This window comes from Eumetopias jubatus, unplaced genomic scaffold (assembly GCF_037043125.1).
Source record: "Eumetopias jubatus isolate StellerSeaLion01/CBP00866 unplaced genomic scaffold, mEumJub1_p1.0 scaffold_1, whole genome shotgun sequence".
NCBI classification, from domain to species: Eukaryota; Metazoa; Chordata; class Mammalia; order Carnivora; family Otariidae; genus Eumetopias; species Eumetopias jubatus.
In genome coordinates this window covers 48543231-48568451 of record NW_028274807.1, presented here as the reverse complement: position 1 = coordinate 48568451, position 25221 = coordinate 48543231, and the positions used below count along the sequence as shown (strand labels likewise).

General features: G+C 37.0%; 2 protein-coding genes and 1 non-coding gene across 8 annotated transcripts in view; 2 read left to right on the top strand and 1 right to left on the bottom strand.

Moving 5' to 3' along the window:
• Positions 1–1188: 1188 nt before the first annotated feature.
• LOC114221092 (putative protein ARB2BP) lies at positions 1189–11722 on the bottom strand. Its single transcript, XM_088026208.1, is given in 2 exon segments — positions 1189–2283; positions 11633–11722. Coding segments are annotated over 2 exon segments (1185 nt in total).
• Positions 11723–13132: 1410 nt separating this feature from the next.
• The window catches only part of SENP7 (SUMO specific peptidase 7), a 133757-nt gene continuing 121668 nt past the window's right edge, over positions 13133–25221 (top strand). For 4 of the 6 annotated variants that reach the window (XM_028119221.2, XM_028119220.2, XM_028119219.2 and 1 more), the window contains exons 1-2: positions 13138–13284; positions 23204–23256. In XM_028119221.2, coding sequence (XP_027975022.2) covers positions 13245–13284; positions 23204–23256 — 93 coding nt within the window. In that variant the 5' untranslated portion in view covers positions 13138–13244. Of the gene's footprint in view, positions 13295–23203; positions 23257–25221 lie in introns of all 6 variants that reach the window. The other 2 variants (XM_028119222.2, XM_088024355.1) reach the window with 2 other exon arrangements.
• Positions 24251–24324, top strand: LOC114221122 (small nucleolar RNA SNORD26). Its single transcript, XR_003611684.1, has one exon. It is a non-coding gene; the product is annotated as a small nucleolar RNA SNORD26 (small nucleolar RNA).

Genomic DNA, 25221 nt, shown 5'->3' with positions numbered 1-25221 from the left:
GTTGTTGTTGTTGTTGTCCTCACTTAATCCAGTCTTAGCAAGAATTCTGCTGTCAGTTAGTGAAAATCTCCCATTTTGGCATCTGATCTTCAGGATCCGATAAAATTCCTCATCCTCCAGGCCTCCTCATCCTGGCCTGCCTTCAGTAAGAATTATTTTGAGTCAGCCTATTAAGAATCTCTCTTATGCCTGATGTTTCCTCTTGGTTAATTTTCCATTCACTGACCCTCATCCTACACTTTGGCTATAACATTCCCCACCTTCAACTGTCCTTGTTGAGTCAGAAGTTCAGCCTGATCTCTTTCCCTTACTGCAAAACCCCATTGCAGTAATCCTTCCTAAATAAGTCTTCCTTGTATCTTTTAACAAATGTCATGAATAATTTTTTCTTTGACATTACTCACCCATAATTTTTTAGCTTCAGCTGAACTGGACTTCTTTCTCCCATGTCAAGACTTTTGCATATGCTATTCCTTTGCCTATGAATTTGTTTTCCCACCTAATTGCTCTTATCCTTTAAACTAAGCATAATTTTCTCAGGGAGGCATTCCCTGGCCCCCAAGGCTGTTAGCTCTCATACTAGATGTTCCATGGCACCTTACATTTCTGAACACTCTTCACACTAGCAATTTGTTGTTCATTGTGAACTCCACAAGGATAAAGGCAATGTTGGCCTTGTTTGCTGGTATCCTCAACAGCTACAATTGACTGGTACATAGTAGACACTCAAATATTAGCTGAAGGTGTGAGTAAATACCTTCAATACATTTGAACAGAAGACTGATAAATTTAAGCAAAAGAACACAAACATATAAAAATAGAGTTTATGATAATTTTTATGTTCACTTATAGTTTTAATATGGCATTAACCACATAGAAACCAAAGACTTAGGATTTAATCTGTATCAACTACATTCTATTAAATCATAAGAGAGCTTTTCAAAAGATCCTCTAACTTGAATAATACTGTAAAATATTAATGATGGTATTGACTGTTCATCAATAGGGCTACAAAAGAGAACATATTCACTCTTCAAAGGAAGTAACCAATCAAACCTCAAGCCAGAATATAACACTGTGTATATTCGTTTCATAATATAGTACTGTGAAGTATTCTTTTTCTTCTAGCATCTACATTAGCAACATTTCAGTGAGACAAAAAAAAATCTTAGATGACAAAAAAGCAACTTAAGCACTTTGCTTTCTTTTTGTGGAGCTTCTTGTTACTATTGGCACTCGAGAGAAATTAATAGTTGTTTTGGCTTTCAAAGCTCTTTTAAAGTATTTAAAAATTGACTGAAGGCTAGAGGAAGGGGCTAAGTTGTGTTTTTCTGTACCAGCAGAAACCATAGGAAACTCCTTTTTTAAAACAGTAGCTGCAGGTTTATCCAAAGGCTTAGGACTTGTCACCCATTCACGGCAGTGGTGCTTTATCCAGGCTAATAACTGTACATCACTTCCCAACTGGTGTCCTACATGATGTTCAGAGTCAATAAGTGCAACAGCATATACTTTGTTCATCACTTCCCACTTTCTACGAACAAGTAAGTCCATAAATACCAAACCCCCATAACCATGTACAATGAAAGCAACATCTTTGCCTTCAGTCTTTGAAATGAAGTAATCCCAAATGTAAGCCATGTGTTCTTCAGGGGTGTTGCTGCATCTTTTAGGGATGCACTGGAGAGGTTGCTGGAGAGATAAAAAATTCTCTGCCTGAACCATTTTTAGGGAAGAGGACCCAATATTTTGTGTTAAAAGGTCTTTCCACTCTTTTTCCATCTTTAGGTCCACAAAATTGTCATTGGGGTTTAGCACAATTACATCATAATGTGCCTGCAATGCCATTTGAATACACGGTATCTGACTTCCATGTTGGAGACCATGATGTATTATTGCCTGCTGACTCCACTGACCAGCTCTAAAGACCCCATGGTCTTGAAGAAGGACAAGAAGAACAGAATGATGACTTGTTAATGCTGTCTCACTCATGAAAAAGAAGCTTCTTGGTTCCTTATCAGCCTCTGGGGGGATATACACTTTTTGTAATTTGCATACTTTCTCCAAAAGCTCATAAATGTATTGTGCAAGCAAATGGCCAAGGGCCTGGTAGCGTTTGCTATTTCTCTCAAGGACATTTTTATAATAGTTAAAGACAAAAGGCCTTTGTGTCTCAGTGTGTCTCAATTCAGCTTTTTCATTGAAGTCATATTTAAGTTCTTCTAGTAAGTCAGATTGTTCAATAAATTTCTGGAAGCTCAACTCCTGAGTCACTGGTAACCACTGAAAGTAAAAAGCAATAGTATGTCAATGGTAGAAAAAATAAAATTTTCAGCTTGTTAAATTATTCTTGTGGGAAATCATGCTAAAATTAAGCACTTCACTAAGACATTACCCTTTCATGCTAAAGACTTTAACTCAAAATAATTGTGAATGATGCAAAGTAGTAAGGCACAGTGAAGTAAGGGACAATGGCCAGACCATATATAATGACAGAACCCATAGTATCTTGCCCAAGAAGCCAACCCCAATAAACAGCCCAGAAAGCCAGCCTGCTATAAGTCAGAGTTGTAGGAAGTCAGACCACTACCTCTAGTGACAATCCAGGAAGCTAAACAATAACCTCTGTTACAAAAGGCACCAAACAGCCAGGACTTAACTAATAACTGAGTGCTCTCCTAATTTTTATCCCCACTTCCAACTTAGGACCCACCAGAGAGAGCCAAATATGCATCCTTAACCAATCACACTAGATAGTCTGCTTCTAGTTAGCCCACCTGCAGCTTCCCCAGGTCAACAGCATCAGGACATCCCAACAGCCTTTCCTATTTTCCACTATAAAGCTTTCCCATTTTTCTGCCTGCCTTTGCGTCTTTGCCAAAATGCAAGTGATGGTGGCTGACTCCATTGCTACAGTGAGCGCAGAATAAGTAGGTTTTGCTTTTCTTATCTGGTAGGTCTTAGTTTATTTCTATAGTAAGCATTTAATAAATTTTACTGTTCAATAAATGGCAGGGGATGCCAATGGGGGTGAAATGTGAAACACTACAGGTTATGATCAATTTGTCTTATAATAGAGCATATGGTTATTCAGATGTCTGAGATGAAAAAATGCTGCTGACTAAAAAGTTAATTTAGGCAGCTATTGTGGACAGAGCCTAAAGGGAAAAGAAAAGACCTTGAAAGGTTAAGTGGCTTGCCCTGAAGATTATTAATTAAGTTATTATTAAATAAGTGATTGGGTACTAAAACTAAAATTCATCTTAATAAATACATGAATACGTTCTCTGCTTAATTTCTTAATACTGACACTGGGAATCCATAACCAACTTCCAATAAGTAGCACTGAAAATGATTTTTAGTGCCACTCAAGATGGTATCAAGGCTTAAGGCAAAATTAAGATGGTGCTTGCTTGCTTTATTTTCTTAACTTTTTTTCTCACTTTCTGAATCTTATTCTCTGATTCCTATATGTAACTGGCACTTTATGAGGGTGTTTGGTTGTCCAAAGTACTCAACCTATCTAGACTGTTCTCTGTTCCTTCCTGTTCCACTAAAAACTCTTTTTTCTTCTAGCGCGGCTGACCTCAGGTGCTATTACATAATTAATGTCTTTTTCCAAAGTGTAAATGATAGATCTAACCATCCTTTATTTTATTTTATTTATTTATTTATTTATTTATTTTTTTAAAAGATTTCATTTATTTATCTGACAGAGAGACACAGCGAGAGAGGGAACACAAGCAGGGGGAGTGGGAGAGGGAGAAGCAGGCCTCCCGTGGAGCAGGGAGCCCGATATGGGGCTCGATCCCAGGACCCCGGGATCATGACCCGAGCCTAAGGCAGACGCTCAACGACCAAGCCACCCAGGCGCCCCTAACCATCCTTTAAAAGGAGAAGCCTCTAGGATTAGATTGATTTAGGTTTAAATCCTAGCTCCAGATTTTGAGATTGAGTGACTTTCAGCAGGTTGCTTACCTTCTACGAGTTTCTTCAACTTCTGAGTTTTATTTTATTTATGCTATCTAAAATAATGATCCTTATTATGCTACCCTGCTTTATTTTTCTTTGTAGACGATATCACCACTTAATACATAATTGCTTGCATATTGTTATTTAAAAACTTTTTAAAACCATTTTATTTTATTTATTCTGGGGGGGAGAGACTTTTTTTTTTTTTAAGATTTTATTTATTTATTCGACAGAGAGAGAGAGGGAGCACAAGCAGGGGGAGTGGGAGGCAGAGGCAGAGGGAGAAGCAGGCTCCCCGCAGAGCAGGGGGAGCCCGATGTGGGACTCGATCCCAGGACCCTGGGATCATGACCTGAGCCGAAGGCAGTCGCTTAACCAACTGAGCCACCCAGGCGCCCGGGGGGAGAGACTCTTAAGCAGGCTCCAGGCCCAGCACTAAGCCTGATCCTCATGACCCTGAGATCATGACCTGAGCCAAAATCAAGAAATGGACACTAATCTGACTGAGCCACCCAGGCACCTCTTGCTTGCATATTTTTAAATTATATGTCTTCCCTCACTGGAAAAGGTCTGGCAGAACAGAAATTTTGTTTTTTGTTTTTAAAGATTTTATTTATTTGACAGAAGAGAGAGTGAGAGAGCACAAGCAGGGGGAGTGGGGCTCCATCCCAGGACCCTGGGAAAATGACCTGAGCTGAAGGCAAACGCTTAAATGACTGAGACACCCAGGCACCCCATGAAATTTCATTTAACTACTATATCTTCGATACTTAGAATGCCCTTGGCACATATTACATTAATATATTTTGAAAAGATAAATGTAAAATAGGTATAACATTATTTGTTTCACAAGGCTGTTGTGAAAAATTAACTGATATAGGTAAAAACCATCTTACACAGTGTCTCACACATGAAAGGTTCTGTGAAATTAGAGAGGATGATATTCCTTTTTGAGATGTGAAATAAAAAACCATATATATATATATGTATATATATACATATATCTGTCCAGTCTTCCTTTTTCATTTTAACATTGTGATATTTATCCATATTAATAAATGTAGTCCTAGGTCGTTCATTTTGTCTGTTTATGGTGTTCCATTGTTTGAATATGCCTTTAAATATGCCATAGTTTAACTATTTTCTTGTTGAAGAACATTTAGGTTACTCTAATTTTCCACTATTATAAACAAAGCTGTGATGAACATTTTTATAGCTATATTTTTGTACACATATCAAGAATTTCCCTAGGCAGGGCGCCTGGGTGGCTCAGTTGGTTAAGCAACTGCCTTCGGCTCAGGTCATGATCCTGGAGTCCTGGGATCGAGTCCCACATCGGGCTCCCTGCTCAGCAGGGAGTCTGCTTCTCCCTCTGACCCTCCTCCCTCTCGTGCTCTCTATCTCTTATTCTCTCTCTCTCAAATAAATAAATAAAATCTTAAAAAAAAAAGAATTTCCCTAGGCAATATACTTGAAAGTGGAATTTCTAGATTATATCAGCATCTTCCACTTTACCAGATATTGATTGTCAGATTGCTCTCTAAAAAGGAAGGTCTATTTTATAATTTGGCATGGTTTGCACAGAAAAGCAGAAGTCTCTTAGATCTAATATAGTATTTAGGGGTGCCTGGCTGGTTCAGTCGTAAGAGCATGCAACTCTTGATCTCAGGGTCGTGAGTTCAAGCCCCATGTTGGGGGTAGATTACTTAAACTTTAAAAAAAATACCCCGTTTATTCAGGTGCTGGGCTGAAAACTGCCTTTTTCTGTACTGAAATAAAGAGAAAGATCCAGTATATTTAAAACTCAGTGAACTGAACAAAGAATCTTGTTAGCTAGTGATTTAACTTTTCTTTTAATCACAGAGTAAAATAAACAAAATTGGTATTTTCTAATAGCATATAGTACAATATTTAATTATTCTTTTCCACTTCTGTTAAGTGTGTACTTAGTTGTTTAAGAGGCAATTCTCAGAGGTAATGAATGAGAGTTTGCAAACTAGAATAACCAAATGGCACACAGATATAAAAAGGACAGGTGGAGATGGAGTGACCAGGAGCAAAGCAAACAGTATCTTGCAGAACGGAAAGTGAGACAATTCTTTAGAATTTATTTTAGCACATTTTGCTTGGTTAATATACTCCAACCTGTAACTCTCCCCTGGATTCATATCCAGCTGTCTATTCGACATATTTACTTAGATGTCAAATAGCCATCTCAAGCTTAACATGTGCAAAACCCCTCCTTCAATCTACTCTCTCTCTCCTCTTTACTACCTTAGTAAATGGCAACTTTATTCTTTCAGTTACTCATGTTGCAAACTTTCCTTCTCTTTTACACTCAACCCAATCAATCAGTAAATCTTTAGGTTCTGTTATTTGAAATATATCTGTCATTGAATCACTTATCATCCCTCCACCTCTACCACCCTAGTCCAAGTCACCAACAACTCTCACCTTCATTATCAAGTCTCCTGTGCAATCTCTTGGCATAAACTCTTATCACCCTGCAGTCTGTTTTCCACATAGCAGCTAGAATGATCTTTTCAAAACCTCTAAATTGGATCTCACACCCCTGTTCAAAATTCTCAATGGTTTCCACTCTCAGAATAAAAGCCTAGGTCCTGGGACGCCTGGGTGGCTCAGTCAGTTAAGCATCTGCCTTCAGCTCAGGTCATGATCCCAGGGTCCTGGGATTGAGCCCTGCATCCTTGCTCAGTGGGGAGCCTGCTTCTCCCTCTGCCTGCAGCTCCCCATGCTTGTGCTCTCTCTCTTCCTGACAAATAAGTAAATAAAATCTTAAAAAAAAAAAAAAAAGCCTAGGTCCTTATCGTCACCTACAAGGTCCCATATGGCCCTTAGCTCTTCGATGTCATTTCCTTCCATTTTCTTACTTGCTTACTCATTTAGCTGCATGATCAGGCTCTTAGCTCTTTCTCAGGTGCATTTCCCACCATGCTCTTGCTTACTTCACTGCAGGCACACCTGGCCTTTTTTGCCTGCAACCTATGAAGCAAGCTCCTGTTTAAGAGCATTCCCCCTTGCTATGCCTATAGCTTGGACCACTCTTCCCCTAGATATCTGTAGGGCTTTATTTCCTTCAAGTTTCTGCCCACTTTTTATCTGATCAGAGATCTGAGCATTCTATCTGAAAGGGCAATCCTCTCCAATTCTTCCTCATTCCCCTATCTATGATTCTTCTTTTTTTCTTTCTCTTTCTTTCCCTCCCTCTCTTTTTTCTTTCGTTCTTTCTTTTCTTCTCTCTGCTGCCTCTCTCTCTTAAGCACTCACTACCTACCAGCTGACATATACTTACTGTGTGTCCTCCTCGCTTCTTGCATTAGAATAGAAGTTCCACAAGAGCAGGGGCACAGGCTTTGTTTTGTTCACTACTCTATCTCTAGTTCTTGGAATAATGCCTGAATTCTAGGCACTTAAATATTGTTAGGATTTTATGATTTTGCTAAGGGCATAACGAAGTAAAGGACAAAATTCCTCTAGCTGTATATACAGGAGAAAGATGCATACAAAGCTTTTTAAAAATTATAGAGGCTTCTCGTATAATTTTAAAGTTAATAAATGTCAATTTAATAATCATTTTTAGAGAATATCCTATGCATCTATGTTTTCTCTTTTACAAATCAAGATGGTCCATTAAAATAAAGGAGAGAAATCAAACTTTTTAGTTTTTGAAAGAATGGATTGGAATAAGATAGCTTAGTTTTAGGAATAAGATTGTTAGAGCTGCAAAGCACGTTATTGATATTCTTAGTTAATATGTTTATTTTATAGAGAAGTGAGGCTTTCAAAGGTAAAATGACATTCTCAAAGTGATTCAGGCAGCTCTAGGAACCCGAGAGAAGATTCATTTTTACCAGTGATCTTATAAATGCATAATATTTAACTGTTTATTTCATTCATCCACCAAAAATTTAGTGAAGGCATTTGTTAGACACTTAGTGTCTAACATCACATAGCCTTGTCATTTTACATTAAATGGAATAATAGAGAATAGTATATAATCATTAGTGAGAATTTTAAATTAGGTCCTTCTAGAAACTTAGAATAGGTGGTTGACACAGCTGTTATTTTTTGTTCTAGGGATGGCTATTGTTTTCATTTATTTAAAAAATTGTGGTATAATATACTAAAATTTACCATTTTAACCATTTTTAGTTGTATAGTTCAGTGGCATTAAGTACATTCACACTGTTGTGCAACCATTACTGTTACCCATCCACAGAACATTTTTCATCTTGCAAAACTCTAACTTGGTAACCATTAAGGGATAACTCCTCATTTCCCCTTTGCTCCAGCACCGTTCTACTTTCTATGAACTTGACAAGAGAGTAGGTGGGGCAACAGAATCACAGATGCAAATAATTTTAATTAGCTTGATTTTAAGGAACTCCTTTCCTTTTTAGGATCATAAAGTAACTATACTTAACAATATTTTACATTCTTCACAGGTGAATAGTAAGATTTTATGAAAACATAATTTTACTTTGTTCCTGGGTTTCAACACCAAAAAAAAAGAGAGAGAAAAGAAAATATAAATTTAAATCTGAGAAGTCAGGGCCTAACTCCTGATTACACAATAATACCTTATTATAGTAATTATAGTCCTTTGGTATACTTAAGAGTTCCTTTTGTATATCCTATGCCATTAAAAAGCACAGAATGAAGGATGCTAAAAGTATCTAAATACTTTTTTTTTTACAACGAACATTATTTTATTTATTTGCTTTTCTGGAAAATAAAACAAAGAATCCTTTAAAACATATTTTAAGAAAAGAATGACTATTTGGTACAAAAGCAACATTACTGTTTTCTCAACACAGAATGCAATTATGAAGTTTTTTACTAAAATTATGCTTGTATACAACTCCATTTAGTAAATTATAGAAAATAGTAGAAAATGATAAAGCTAATGAAATGACATTATGTAGAAGGTTCAAAAAAAGCAAAGTAAATCCCTTCCTCTTAGTATTCCTTCTCCCTACCTATCTCTCCCCAGCAAAAACTAAAATAGCTGAATTTAATCTACCTGAGGAAAAGACATAGAGAAAACAGGATTTTAGAGGTAGAAAGAAAAAAAATCAGATGTCACACCAAATCCCGGGTTTCTCAAATTTGAGTAAGCAACAGAATTTTCTAGGAAAGTTAAAAAAAAAGTTTAGTGAACAATTATAAAGAGAAACATCCTCTAACCACCACAGGCCATGCCAGGCATTCCTTACGTCCCTTCAAACGCTTATCCCTCTCTCCAAAACTAACCACTCTGGACTTTTATAGAAATCACTGCTTTGCATTTATGATTTTATCTCCTAAGTGTATAGCCCTGGAAATTATTGTTTAGTAGTTCAGTTTTGTACTTAACAAAATACTTGATATGTCTTCCTGGGAAAAATTTTAAACATACAGATTATTAGGCTCCACTTCTAGGAGATTCTGATTTAAAAGGTTTGAGGTGGGGCCTGGAGGTAGTGTAAGAAAATATGCTCCCAAGTAATTTTGAAAACTAGATTTTTGGATTTATGGACTTTGTCCAATCCTAGACACTATGTTTTTTGATTTGGATTATTCAGAGGTAAGTGGGTACCAAACTGTTAAAGGCTAAAGAAGACGAGACTACCTAAAGCCTCAATTTTACTAAATAGTAACATAAAATGAAATTTTTCTCTTGAAACTAACCAAATGTATTAAGGCACAGAAATGCTGACTAAACATTTCAAGATAGAACACTTCAGGGGCGCCTGGGTGGCTCAGTCATTAAGCCTCTGCCTTCAGCTCAGCCCCACATCCAGCTCCCTGCTCCTCGGGAAGCCTGCTTCTCCCTCTCCCACTCCCCCTGCTTGTGTTCCCTCTCTCACTGTGTCTTTCTCTGTCAAATTAATAAATAAAATCTTTTTTTTAAAAAAAGAACACTTCAAAGAAATTAGTGGTATATGTACAAGATACCTTGGGTTCAGCCCCAGGGCATGACAATTTAGGGATCTTCAGTTAAAGGTTTGTGCATACATTCCTTCTATAGCTTTTTGGACAAAAGATTATCCATCTGCTGCTTGAATACCTAGACTTACTGCAGGTTTTTTTTTTTTTTAAGATTTTATTTATTCATGAGAGACAGAGAGAGAGAGAGAGAGGCAGAGGGAGAAGCAGGCTCCCAAGGAGCAGGGAGCCCGATGCGGGACCCAATCCCAGGACTCTAGGATCCTGACCTGAGCTGAAGGCAGACGCTTAACCATCTGAGCCACCCAGGCGCCCACTGCAGGTTTTTATAACTTCTGGAAACAGGCTATTCCACTGCAGGGCAGTTACAATTGATTATCTTAAAAAGGAAGATGTCTTTAAAACTAAACAACCTATATGTGTCTTTTCATGATTCACAGGTAGCTTCATTTATATGCGGAATAAAAACTTCCTTCACAGAATTCTTAGCATTTTAAAGAAAAGAATCAATTACCAATGAAAATGAAGTGAATAGCAACATAATACAGTGCTCCATATATCTTTGCAAAATCTAGGCTTTCCTGGTGCCCGTGGTAAGAAGTTCCAGATTGTTTATTTTAGTTTTTAAAACAGGAAGTCAAGATGTTCACAGTGCCCATCTAAACCTCTTTACAGGGGTGCCTGGGTGGCTCAGTCAGTTGAGTGTCTGTCTTCACCTCAGGTTAGGATTGAGCCCCAAGTTGGGCTCTCGGCTCAGTGGGGAGTCTGCTTCTCCTTTTCCTCCACCCCGCCCCCCACTCGGTCTCTCTCTCTCTCTCAAATAAATAAAAAAGCTTAAAAAAAATAAACCTCTTTACATTCATATTGTACTTAAAGTTAATTCACTTGTGATGAGAAAGGGCCTTTTGCAAATTTTATTAAGTTCTCTTCCAAGAAATTGTTAATCAAGGGGTAAAATAAAGGGTTGATCAACTTCACACTTCCACTTTGTCTTGAAACTATTAAAACAATACCCACTATACCCACTGCTTAGAACAAAAATACAATGAATACCTAATTTAATTTTAAATTAACTTTATATGCACTTTTAACACTTAATAAAGAACCATACCCATTGAGATAAAACCTGTCCATTCTCTTATAAAATACTGGGCTGATGAATTTCTAATCTCAAATGATTTTAATTTGAAAGGCTCTATACGGTGTGAGCTCGATGTACAAAAGAGAAATGACATTATTCCCAAACATGCTAAGACACCATTTTTTGGGGGGAGGGGGCGTCTTTCATATTTTTAAAATGAGGAAACTTTCACCAGAGCATAATAAAACACTGTAAAAGATCACTTAGTCTTTCATAAAAGACAAAATGAAGTTCTTAAATGACTTGCTAAAAAGTACAAACTTTTAGTCCTTTAGTTGTTTGCAATGTAGTTAACTACAAGGCAGAGATGAATACTATAACAATAAAAATACTGGTTAAAAAGCAAATTTGAAATTCTTGAGCTTCAAGTTCATCTATCTTCAAATGTTATTCAAAACAAGTTCTAATTCAAAGAAACAAACTGGCTTTCTAGGTCTTCATTAGCAGAAATGGTATATTTGGTTCAACAAGTTTAAACAATATATTTGCAAGGTGAATAAGTTGATTAACTTCTTATAATTTCATTTCTTATAAGTTAACTTCTCACTGCTAAACTTTAAAACCACTTACTTATAGGGAAGCAGCTAATTTGGGTGGAAATGGATAAGGCCTACTTACACTTTCCTTTATTATGTTCCCATGTCTCAGCTCTATTTCCATCTTTTGCAGTTAATTTGTTTCCTACAATATTGGCAAATGAATTAAGCTGGTTTGATTCCGGAGTTAAATTGCTCAATGAAAAAAGTTGATTTATGGGACACCTGGCTGGCTCAGTCAGTAGAGCATAGGACTCTTGATCTCAGGGTTGTAAATTCCAGCCCCACGTTGGGTATAGAGATTACTTAAAAATAAAAATAAGAAAAATCTTTTAAAAAAGTTGATTTGTAAAGAAACTTAAAATTGAGATATTTTTCTGTAAGCAGTGTTTTGATTTGTTAAACAGAAATAAATAAAGTAGGGTCTCCAAATGAAACCGTTGTAGTGAATGTCAATCTCATCAAGCCCTGAAATATTCCTGCTTTTCAACCATTCCTTCCCTGTAAAACACTTCTCTGAGCCCAAATAGGCTTTTGCACCTGGAGGCTTACCTATACCTCAGCACAGACCACACAGTAATTAAGAGGCCAAATTTGACTCAAGAAGCACGAGACTGGGCTCTAGTGGTGAGTTGGGCAAGTCCCTTTTTTGGCCTTGGTAAAACGGGGGGAGGGGATCGGATGTTAACCTCCAGGATCCCTTAAACCGCTCTGCTGCATTTTTTTTTAACTTATTGTGATTACAGCTTACACATTTAAAAAATTACTCAAATATGTACATCATGGCCGACAAATAGGACAATTTTCTAAACTGATGGGCCCTTTGAAAGACCTAAAAAAAAAAATCAGCCTAAAAATACTAGACTGCGGTCATTGAGGACTGGTCTAGCTTCTGAAGTACTGTAATAAATGTTAATTGAACGAATTTCAATTTACATCCATCTACTTTCTATCACCTCGGCATTTTGTTTTAAAAAATTGAGGTCGTTTTTCTTTTTTTCTTGGCCTTTAAAAATGACGAATTTGAATTTTAAAGAGATCCTCTGTTACTATGATATCTTTTCCTCAGCTGACCAAATATATTTACACTCCAAATGCTAAACCAATAGCGAGGCTAACAGGTGACTTTACTGAGTTTGGGGACGCTCCTTGAGGACAATTATATGAGAGATCATGAGTAAAGTAATACTGCAGAAAGGGTAACATTTTAATTTAACTTAATTTTAGAAGTAACGTTTTATTCTCATTTTTCTGGGTCACCTCGCGAGAGCCACTAAACTACAGGAATTCCTAGTTTCCTCTCTTTCAATTTTCGGTCTACCCAGTCTTCGAAGTAAACAAAGCCTCTGACGATCTCGGGCTAAAACCATACATGCAACCTCACTTTCCCATAGGTGCACAGATGATAAGAATGGCTCCACTAAACAAGCACTCAGCAGAGAAAACAAGTCCCAGGAAGTGATTTCCGGGTGAGGTGGGAGGGGCGGCTGATTTCCGGTCTGAGGGCAGGCGACGGCTCTTGCGCAAGCGCAATTCGCACTTTCCTGGCTTTTTTTTTTCCCTTTCCCCTCCCCCTCCCTCCCCCAGCCTGAGGGGTCTTGAGGTGACAGCGACTGCAACTGCGACTCCAGCAGGAGGAGGAGAAGATGGACAAGGGGAAGGCCGGGCGACGTCGATCTTCATCCGGTGAGAAAGGGTCAGAGGAGGGCTGAGCCTATTCTCTTCTACCTTGGGCAAATGGGAGGCACAGGCGGCGACCGGTGCTGCGGCCCAGAGCTGTGAGGGCTCGGGCTCCCGCCCCGGCTCGGGCTCCCGCCCGGGCTCGCACTCCAACTCCGGCTCGTGCAGGGAGGGGAGGGGAAGGCAGGAGCGGAGGGGCGCGCACAATGGAAGACTCCCGGGTTGCCCCCACCCCTGCGAGTCGTAGACCAAGTCCAAGCTGTCATCGAAGCCTTGGCCGCTCTCCACCCCAGCACCCCTTCCAGTTTTCCCCTCTTCCCGCAAACACCCTGCTTGAGTCTCATCGGCCCAGGGATCTTCCCGGTTGGCTTGCCGGTGTCCTGCCACGCCTTCCTTTAATTCCACCAATGTACCAGTTTCACTTCCAGCGCCTGACCCCACTTTTTCTCTTTTCCTTTGATTCTCCACTTAGCCTCTTTCTCACCCCCTTATTTCGGGGCAGGGAGAAGCGGCTGCAAAGAGGGAAAGGCGGGGCTTGCTAATTGATACTTCATCCCTCTGATAATTGCTGTAACTGGGTTTCGTTCTTCTGAACAGACCCTCTTAATAACCTTTTTCTTTTCCAGCCTCTTGCTGCTTCTTCCAGAAGTGATTAAAAAGTCGAACAAAGGATTTGAAGCCGGGCTTCCATTGTGTTTTCATTCTCAGCATATTTTTATTTTTGAAATTGCTCTTTACGGTTTAAATGACTATCTTCAGTTTGGGGTACTACATCTTGGAAACACGAAAGGGGAGTTATGAGACATGAGGTAGAGCTCCTCCCAGTAACAAGTTTTTGTCAAAGATCTCATCCACTAAGAGTACCTCAATTCCTCGTGTTAAGTCCTGTGGACGAACCAGAGGAGGAGAGGGGGAGGACTCTATCTTTAATAAGCTTACGGTCTACTACACAAACTAACACCCAATGAATCAATTATTTCGTTTCATTTTCTCCTTTCTTACCGTATCATTTGCAGAGACAGTCTTAACAATTCCAAATTTATTAGGAGTCCCTTGTGGCAGTGCATCTCAAGCATTTTTCTGCCTTATTTGCAAAGGAGAAGTGGACAGGATTTATGGGACATTGCTTGAAGCAGTTAAAAACCTGAATCCCTTTTCATAAGCAACTATTATCATCATTTGTGTGTATGTGTATACTAGGGATACTCTTTACCTTTGAAAGTACATGTGTTACATATATAAATATAGGTCTCCAATAGATCAGTATTTTTTTTAAGATTTTATTTATTTGAGAGAGAGAGGGGGAGAGAGAGAGCACAAGCTCGGGGAGAGGCAGACGGAGAGGGAGAAGCAGGCTCCCCACTGAGCAGGGAGCCTGACATGGGGCTCGATCCCAGAATGCTGGGATCGTTACCCTGGCCAAAGGCAGATGCCCAACCGACTGAGCCACCCAGGCGCCCGGTCAGTGTTTGTTTTAACATACTTTTTTTTCTCCTCTAAGACCTTAATGTAAAATTTACATATTAAGAAAATGCACATTGTTTATCTGGTGTCTTTTCTGTGCTCTCTAATAGAACTTTAGGGGTTATTATTCTTCAGTTTAAGATGCACAGCCTTTTTTCAATAAATGCATTTCATCTTGGCTTAATACATTTTTTGGGGGGCAGCAAGATATTAACACCATCCTTCAGCAAATCACCTCTCCTTTCCCTTGTTACACTTAGAGTTATTTATTACATTTAATTTGATGCAAGTGGTTGTGGGAAGTAAAATTTGACAATGAAGCTGTTATTTCTTAAAAGACATTAATATTTATATTAGCTATCCCTCTGGGGAAGATTTTTTTTTTTTTTACCCCCGAAGACCTTCCTTTTGGAGCTGTCCTTTCTCAAAAGTAATTGTTATTGTATAAAACCCATTCTCAAATCTAATATTACCTAGCTGTTCTCCTGTATTCATCTGGTTTTAAGAGATGAATATTAGGGCACCTGGGTGGCTCAGTCAGTTGGGTGTCTGCCTTTGACTCAGGTCATGATCCCAGGATCCTGGGATTGAGTCCCACATCGGGCTACCTGCTCTGTGGGGAGTCTGCTTCTCCCTCTGCCTCTGCCCTCCCTCCTGTTCATGCTCCCTCACTCAAATAAATAAAAAAGAGATGAATATTAGTTTTTAAGAATGATTCTAAATAGAGTATATTTAATTTTCACATAAATTATCAAATAAAACTAATCAGTTGGTTTGAAGGGATTCTGGGTTCTGTGTGACATTTATGTGCATATATTTGCCATTTCATTAGGAGTGGTTGCTAACTTGAACTCATGACTGGAAGTGACATTTATGGTCATCAGGATTTCATAATACCCCAAGAGGGGAATTTGATTAATAAAACAGGAAGACTTCTTTTTTTTTTTTAAGATTTTATTTATTTATTTGACAGAGAGAGAGAGACAGCGAGAGCAGGAACACAAGCAAAGGGAGTGGGAGAGGGAGAAGCAGGCTTCTCGCGGAGCAGGGAGCCCAATGCGGGGCTCAATCCCAGGACGCTGAGATCATGACCTGAGCTGAAGGCAGATGCTTAACGACTGAGCCACCCAGGCGCCCCAAACAGGAAGACTTCTAAGTTAGAAGTAGAATGTGGATAGCAGTAGAAAGAAAAAACATGAAGTTTTGAAGTTTCCTCTGTGAGACTGCATTAGGTTTTCCTGAATGTTCTTCTTCTTCTTTTTTTTTATTTTTTTAAAGATTTTATTTATTTATTCATGAGAGACAGAGAGAGAGAGAGAGAGAGAGAGAGGCAGAGGGAGAAGCAGGCTCCCAAGGGGCAGGGAGCCCGACGCGGGACTCGATCCCAGGACCCCGGGATCACGACCTGAGCCGAAGGCAGACGCTCAACCATTTGAGCCACCCAGGCGCTCCTCCTGAATGTTCTTCTAAATAAGGAAGAACTGGGAAGGGTTGTATAGTGTAATGCTCAGAACTCTTTTAGTTGTGAGTAGCAGAAACCCAGTTCCAACTGGTTTAAGCTACACACAAAACAAGAATTTATAGACTCATGTAACTGATAACTGTAAGAGTGGGATGTGGGGAGAGGCAGACGGAGCAAGGAGCCCAAGACCCTGGGATCATGACCTGAGCCGAAGGCGGTTGCTTAACCCACTGAGCCACCCAGGCATCCCAAAACAGTTGTCTTTTATTAAGCCAGACATTAAAGAGATTTGCAAATAGGTAAAATACTGCCATTCTTCTTATTTTTTAAAAAATAGTTATTTTTCATAAAGTACTTTAGCCATGTTAACATGCAGTGAGTTTATTGTTTTTAAATGAATTGGTAAATATTTTAAAATTAAGGGAAAAATTTCATAAGTAAAGCTTGTGTTCCCTCTCTCGCTGTGTCTCTTTCTGTCAAATAAGTAAATGAAATCTTAAAAAAAAATCATAAAAGCTCTGATTACCTTACTTTTCTGGAATGTGGCCATGAATCAGGAATTAAGCAAAAAATACCTCTGAGCAGTGAGAGGAGAAATTACAAAGTCTCTATGTTAAAGTTCACTCGTGAGAAGCTTCTCAGACTTTTCTTTGGAGTATATTGAATCTATATTTTAAAATTATTTGTAACCCCAATGAGCGTGAATTCCTTACTTCCAAGTTCACCCCATATCAAAAGCAGTAAATTAAATGGGACACAGATTAAAAAATATCTAGCACCAGAGACCGGCCCACTAACAGTTGAATGAAATAATAATTAAATGCGTGGGTCATTCAAGGGAGAATGACCATTAGAAATGTTTAAAAACAACAGAAGTATAACAGAGTCCTCGATAACAATTTTCAAATGAATCTTTGAATTAAACAGGATAGTTCAAGTGAATTTCAGGTTTTCAACTGATTGCTTCAGGCATCATCCTTGGAAATCTGTGTTCGCTCTCATTTAAGTTAAGGATACATGTTTTTTTGAGAACTTCAGTACTAAGCAGTGTACTAAAAATTTTATAAACTTTAATTCTTTCAAAAGCCCTATGAGGTAGTTATTATTTCTGATTTACAGATGAGGAAACTGGGATTTAGGGAGGGTAAGCAACTTTAGCAGTAGCAAGTAAGAAATAGCTAGGATTCAAAATCTGGTCTTTCTGATTACAAAATACATAATTTAAACTTCTTTTACTGTCACAGGACATTAGTGAGTCTTACTTGGAAAAAATAAGTTTCTATGGACAAATAAGTATGAGAACTGTAATTATAAGAAAATTTTATTTATTGCAGGAGTTTTAGAGCCTTTTGCTATTGTACATTGTGCCTCTTCAGGAGAGTAGCTGAGATGCAGTGTTATTCAGACTTGCTTGATTTTGAAACTCTTCCTTCCCCCTAGTTTTCATCTTGAGGATCTAGTGTCCCATGATGATTTATTTTTTCAGTAGGCTCAGGTGATATCTGCATATTTTGCATTGTAAGTGTAATGAACCATGATTGAAGTTCAAAATCAGAATCTCCAATTAATCATGATAAAACTACATTATTTGTGTAGACGTTAGCTGAAGCCATTGGAATGAATGGAATCACCCACAGAAGGTATAGAGTGAGAAAAGTCTTGAATCACATTTAATTTCAAAGTAGGAAGGAAGAAACATTGGTAGGCAGATAGGCAAATTAGGAAAGAGAGGTTTGGGAAGCAAGGGAGGAGAGTGATAAGCAATGTAGATTAGAGTTAAAATAGTATGAGGGTGCTGAATTTGGCAATTAGGAGGTCACTTTTACCACTGGTTTTAGTAGGGACAAAAGCCAGATTTCTTTCTTTCCTTTTTTTTTTTTTTTTAAAGATTTTATTTATTTATTTGCCGGAGAGAGCAAGAACAAGCAGGGGGAGAGGCAGGCAGAAGGAGAAGCAGACTCCCTGCTGAGCAGGAAGCCTGATGTTGGACTTGATCCCAGGACCCTGGGATCATGACCTGAGCCGAAGGTGGACGCTTAACCAACTGAGCCACCCAGGCGCCCCAAAAGCCAGATTTCAAGAGGCTGAATGAAACAAGGAAAATGAGATGTAAAAAAAGAGATTTCTGAAACAAGTTGGAGAAGTAAATAAGGTAGAAAGGAATTTTTTTTTCATTAGACTTTAAGAGACTTAAATCAGGTGTGGGTAGGGAGTGGCAAAGGGGTGAGTGGAGAGAAATATACTAAGTAGGAGACAATTGATAGGGTGAGGCTTCAGAAGAAACGGGGGAGATTGGAATCAAAAGATAGTTTCTTGAGATGTGCAGAAAGGGGGGAAGATGGATAAAGATACAGATAAATTTTGAGAAGGTAAGGATATTGCAGTCATAGCTTCTACACGAAGTAAGGAAAGATCATCTTTGGTAAAAGGACTTTCAAGTGGTATTGGTAGCTCACAATGGACTAGGTGGTCAATTATGCATGAATAAAAGAATTGTTAAGAAATTTTGAAAGTCGTTAAAGCAAGTGCGAGTTTTGTAGTAGTAGTAGTAGTAGTAGTAGTAGTTATTGTTGCAGTTACTATTATGTGACTTTGTTCAGCAGTGCTAAGCAGTCTAGCAGCAAGAATTTGGAAAAAAATGAATTTAGTTTTACTTAAGGTTAAAGGGTAGGACAAGATATGGAGGCAAAAAATGGGTTCAGTGTGAGTGAAGAAATGAAAGGGTCAAAGAACTGGGTTGTAGAATGAAAAGTTCACTTTTGAGAACTTGAGAAGTGCAACAGTATTCCTTAAATCTGTTGACAAATGTATGTTCTGAAATGGGGATGTGTAGAAGTGTGTTGGAGTGAGTCTGTTGTTTTGAGTGAGTTGACTTATGGAAGTTTTAGAGCTTCACAATGATGGTAAATTTTAGAGATAGAGAAGAAAACTATGAATCAAGTATCAGAGAATTCTAGGAATGTTGGAGAGGGTATTGGGTCAGTGCATAGTAATCACAAATATGGTGAAGTAATAGAGCCAATTTATGGGAATTTTAAAGAAGGGATTATGCAATAAAGATAAAATATTAATTGAAAGTGGTAGTGGGAGGAGGAGATTGTTAATCCCTACTCCTGATTTTATAATTGAGAGAAGAATCTTGGGAGAACCTTAAAAAAAGTAGTGTAGTCAATAAAAAGTTAGGATTCAGTTAAACTAAGGTGGAGGAAATGTTCCAGGAAAAGATTCAGAATTTAAGAACATGGTACTGATTCTGGAAAGGAATTTAGTGGGCTAGGGAAGAGTTGGAGAAGAATGTGGATGAAGGGGTAGAGTCGAATTACATAAAACATGAGTGACTAGCAAGATAATAGGCTGTGGGGATTGGCATCTAGGGTGATGAATGTGATTCCCAGGTCTGATGATGGAAGACAGAGAATTGGAAAGTAGATTAGAGAGAATGGTAAAACAGAGAATGGGTTATGAATAGCATTGAGTAGCTTTAAAGATCCAGATTGGAAGTTTGTTATTATGGTGCTGTCTCAAAACTGCTTTCTAGGTGGATAAACTCTTAATAGGCGTCTTTAATAATTTAGAAGGCTGGCAAATATGGGCTGCTTTATCCTACTTTGTATACACTTATAATGATAACTCACCTCTTGAGTGCACCTGGCACTGAACTGTCCTTTCATCCATTTCTGCCTATCTAAAATTTGCTCATTATCTAAAACTTCAAAGCTCAGTTCAGTTGTGCCTTTCCAAGAACTATCTCCTCATTAACTCAAACTTAAAACAGATCATATCTATTTCTGAACTTCCATGGGTCTTAGCACTTCTTACATGATATTTATATCAGATTCCATCATATATTCTAGCTTCCTAAATTGTTTAACCTCTTCTGTTGTACTATTGACTCTGACACAGGGACTATCTTATATCCCATAACATGCCTGGAGTGTACTGGTTAAGAAAGCTACCTCTGGTATTAGACCAGTGATGAATCAACATGGTGACTTTGGGAAAGTTATTTGGATTCCTCAAATCTAAATTCTTAATCTGTAAAATGGTGATAATACCGTTACTGATCTCATAAGGCTTTTGTAAAGACTAAATAAAAATAATTTGTGTGTACTTAGCCTAGTGGCTGGCAATGGTAATCATCATCTTAAATAAATGTTTATGGAGTAAATAAGTGAGTGAGTGATTCCACAAGCTACTTGGGAAAAAGTCGTGTCTTTTCAATTGTTTGACTCATGTATTTAGAATGAGAATAATTAGATTTTCCTGTGTGCTAGTACTAATATACTGAGGTCTCTTGAAGAGTAATATTTCAATATAAACTGTTAAAATAATAGTTACCATTTATTTTGTACTAACTATATGCCAGACATAATGCTAAATAATATAGGCTATCTCATTTTAATCTTAATTGAAAAGCTGAATATTCTCTCTTGTCTTAGAGTCTCAGAAGTCACAAGTAAGCCAGGATAGAAATTTAGGTTGTCGAGCTTTAAAATGGTTAATTATTGAGCACCACAATATACCACATAATCACAAGAAGAGGCACATTATATGTTTATTTAAATGATCCAAAGCCAATGTAGTATAAAATGGAATAGTGCAATTATAAAAACCCCTAAAATTTTGGGAAGTCACAAGAATATTAATTTTAAAGGAAATAGGGAAACATGCTGTAAAACAGGATAGATGCATTTTTAACTCATGAGTCAGTTTGGGAATATTAATCTATAAATTACAATTTGGGCAACTGATACTTTTTAAAACATACATATTTTATTAAATTTAAAGTACACAAGAAAGTGAATATAAAGGTAAGGGCTTTCTTACCATTTATTTAAAAATTTTTATTTTTGGTAGTCTAAGGAATGCTACTTTTTGAAAATTGTTTAAATTTATCAAAAGCTTAAGTATAGAGGTTAAATAATTTTTATATCTGTGTTTGCTTCAGGAGATGCATATACCAGGCATGTCTTGTTTTATTGTGCTTTGCAGATAATGTGTTTTTTACAAATTGAAACTTCGTGGCACAATTTTTCCAATAGCATTTGCTTGCTTCATGTCTCTGTGTCACATTTTGGAAATTCTTGCAATATTTCAAACTTTCATTATTATATTTGTTATAGTGATTGGTGATCAGTGATCTTTGATGTTACTTTTGTAAATTGTTTTGGGTGCCACAAACCACACCCATATAAGACACCAAACTTAATAAATTTGTGTGTTCTGATTGCTCTACTGACTGGCTGTTCCCTGTGTCTCTTTTCTCCTTGGGCCTCCGTATTCTCTGAGACATGCTGAAAGGTCAGATGATGGTTAGCATTTTTTGCAATTAGATATTTTTAATTAAGGTATGTATGTGGTTATTTTAGACATAGTGCTGTTGCACACTTAATAGACTTCAGTGGAGTGTAAACATAACTTTTATATGGACTAGGAAACTACTCACTTTATTGTGATACTTACTTTATTATGGTATCTCCAATGTATACCTGTAGTGAAATTACTGCTATGTATTATGAACTTAGAGAAATTATTTCAGCTATATAGATTTTTGAATAAGGTATAGTCCGTTTGTTATAATTGTTGTTTTTAAAGCTTTTTTTGTTTTGTTTTTAAGTTGAAGTATTACAGCATGGTATGCATATCTTTAGTATAGTTTGATGACTTTTTGTACTTGTATAAAAATACACTTGTGTAACAATCACCTAAATCAAGATATAAAACATTTCCAGCATCTCAGAAGGCTTACTTGTATCCTGTTCTAGTCAGTATTCCTTCTCTCCTCAGGTACTCCTAATTCAAGGCTTTTGCCCATTTGAAGATTGGGTTGTCTTGCTTTGTAGGAGTTCTTTATATATTCTGGTCTGAGTCCTTTGACAGATGTATGTATTATACAGTATTATTAACTGTCACCATACTGGACATAGATAAATGTATTATAAATAGTAAATATAAATAATAATCTTCCAGTCTGTGGCTTGCCTTCTTACTCTCTTAATGATGAAGTTTGATGAATTTTAATGAAGTTGAGTTTATTAATCTTTTCCTTTATGGTTAGTACTAATTGTGTCTTGGTTGAGAAATTTTTGCCTACCCTGAGGTCATGAAGTTATTCCCCTCCTTTTTATTCTAGAAGCTTTTTTGTTTTAGCTTTGACATTTAAATCTATGATCCAATTAACTTAATGTTTATAGTGTGAGGTAAGGTTTACTTATTTTCCCTTTTGGTTATCAGATTGCTTTAGCATTACTGTAAAGATCATTTCTTTCTTACCTAATTGTAGTGATATTTTTTTATAAATAAGTGATCACATATGTGTGGATTTCTACTATTACTTTTTATTATGAAATCTTTGATATATTCCAGTAAATTTTAAGTTCCTGAAAAGCTTAGACTGTGTTTAATTTGCTTACTACACTATCCCCACTGCCTAACATGCCAGGCACATGATAGACACTCAGTAAATATTTGCTGATTGAATGAAAGAATCATAAAGGAAAAATCCACAGGAAGTCTCAAAAATGTTGGTGAGGAGACAGTTAAACTGTTCCTAGTTGCAGAGATGCTTAAACATATAGTAGAACTGGAAGTGTTTTTGTATATTCCAAACATACCTCTCACCTTTTGCTTCACTCCCCCTCCCCCCAGCTTCCCCTATTATCAACATTTATCTGGTCATATGGTTCAACCAGCATTTATTGAATACCTTTTGGACTTTTGCCAGGGAATATCTTATTTAGTTCTTAGAGCCAAGTTTTCTTCTTTTTTCTGTTGTCATCATACATGTTATTTAATGAAGGCATTTTGTGAGAATTTGCTATTCTTCTGATTATTTTTTGACCTTTATGTTTAGTCTGTTAGGTTTTGTACAATATATCAGTATAAATTCTGACCCTAGCAAGTTAATTTAAAACAAAGGATGGCTGTGAAAGGATTTGTTTTATCACATTGTTTAGTTCATTTAGATGTTAAATGATAATTTTTACCATGTCTTTGTAGAAATTATCACAGAAGGAAAGAGGAAAAAGTCTTCATCTTCTGAGTTACATAAGGTATGCGTTAGTTTTGCTTTTAATCTATTCATTATCTTTAGAGTTACCAATATTGAAAGTATTTTGCTATTTTTCTTTTTAATAAAAATTTAAAAAAAATATTATAAAACCATAACTAATTACTGTTTTGCAGGGAATGGTATATCCTAATTAATTCAAAGGTTAACCAAGAAAGAAACACTTTCTGGGATCTGCCTTGTTTAAATCATTGTAAGATGTATCAGTATACTTTCTAGGCCTTATTTTAGATTTTATATGAAACATAACCCAGCATTTCTTTGATAACTGAATATATTATCATACCTCACATTCATTCATTGTAATACTGTAGATACAGAAAGGTTGTGCTCAAGTCATGTGCTGAAAATTACTATTTGAAATATTTCCTATTAAAATTTATTTATTTTACTTTATTTTATTTTATTTCTTCTGTGTAAGCCAAGAGTAGCAAAAGAAGCAAAATGAAGTTTCTACCTATGTAGGCAGTGTTTCAAAAATTTAATTTCTTTTTAGAAAGATAATCTTTTTTTCCTCTAGAATTTTGTGACTTAAACACAGTAGTACCCTCATATTCATTATACATATAATTTATTAGACACTTTTTTCTGAAGCATTCCAAATTATGCACAGGGGACTTTTAATTTGGCACAGAGAACTTTAATTTGGTACATTTCATGGAACAAAGCTGGAGAAGAAATCATAACGAGGGCTGTGAGAGGGAATCAAGAGTACACAGACAAGACCAAACAGAGCATGGCTTTAGATAGATACTCTTCCACCTTGGCTTACTTTACACTTGTGGGTATGATTTCTTTTAAAATTCTGGATTTGGCTTACTTGGCATAAATGAGGGGGTTAAAAATAAATTCTTACATTGCTGCCATACCGAGCTTTAAATACCTCTGTATTGACTACTATTTCTTTTGTGTTTAGTACCTCCAGTGAAGTGAAATGCTCTGTTTTCGGTTGCTGCTTCATGCAGTTGAAAGTCCACCATTAGCTGGTATTTCAATTGAACTCTCTCTTTCTGATGTATCAGTGGAGAAATTCCTAATATCGAGTAAATGCATTTCTCTTTCTTATTTTTGGATGTACGGCCGTATTTAACTTTTTATTTTCAAGTAACTTTAGATTTACAGAAAATTTACAGAAATACTACAGAGTTCTCATCTACCCTTCATTCAGCTTCCCCTAGTGTTAATATCTTATACAACCACAGTACAATGACCAAAATTTAAAAATTAACTTTGGTACAATATTTTAAGCTACAGACATTACTTGGATTTCTTCAGCTTTTTAAAAAAATAATGTCATTTTTCCATTCCAGGATCCCACATTGCATTTAGGTTATGTCTCCTTGATTTCCTTGATTCTGTGACAGTTCTTTAGTCTTTGTTCTTTCATGATCATGACATTTTTAGAGTACTATGATTTTGTCAGTATTTTGTTGAATATTCCTCAGTTTCAGTTTGTCTCAGGTTTCTCTTCTTTTTTAAAAGATTTTATTTTTAAGTAATCTCTACACCCAACGTGGGGCTTGAACTCACAACCGTGAGATCAGGAGTTGCATGCTCTTCTGACTGAGCCAGCCAGGTGCCCCTGTCTCAGGTTTCTTATGATTAGATTAAAGTTATGGCTTTTTGGGAAGAATGTCACATGATATGCCCTTCTTGGTGTATCCTTTCAGGAGTACACAATACACCATAAGGATATGTCTTATTACTGGTGATGTCAGTCTTGACTACCTGCTTAAGATGGCTTCTACCTGGTTATTCCATTGTAAAGTTACTCCTTCACTTTGTAGTAAGTAGATATCCTGGGAGAGATACTTTGAATCTATGCAAATATACTGTTTCTTAACTTTCACCCACTGTTTTACCATCTAGCAGTGGATCTGGTCTGCAACATTTGTTTATGTGATATTCTATTGGTGATTTTCTATTTCCCTCATTCCCTCTACATTTA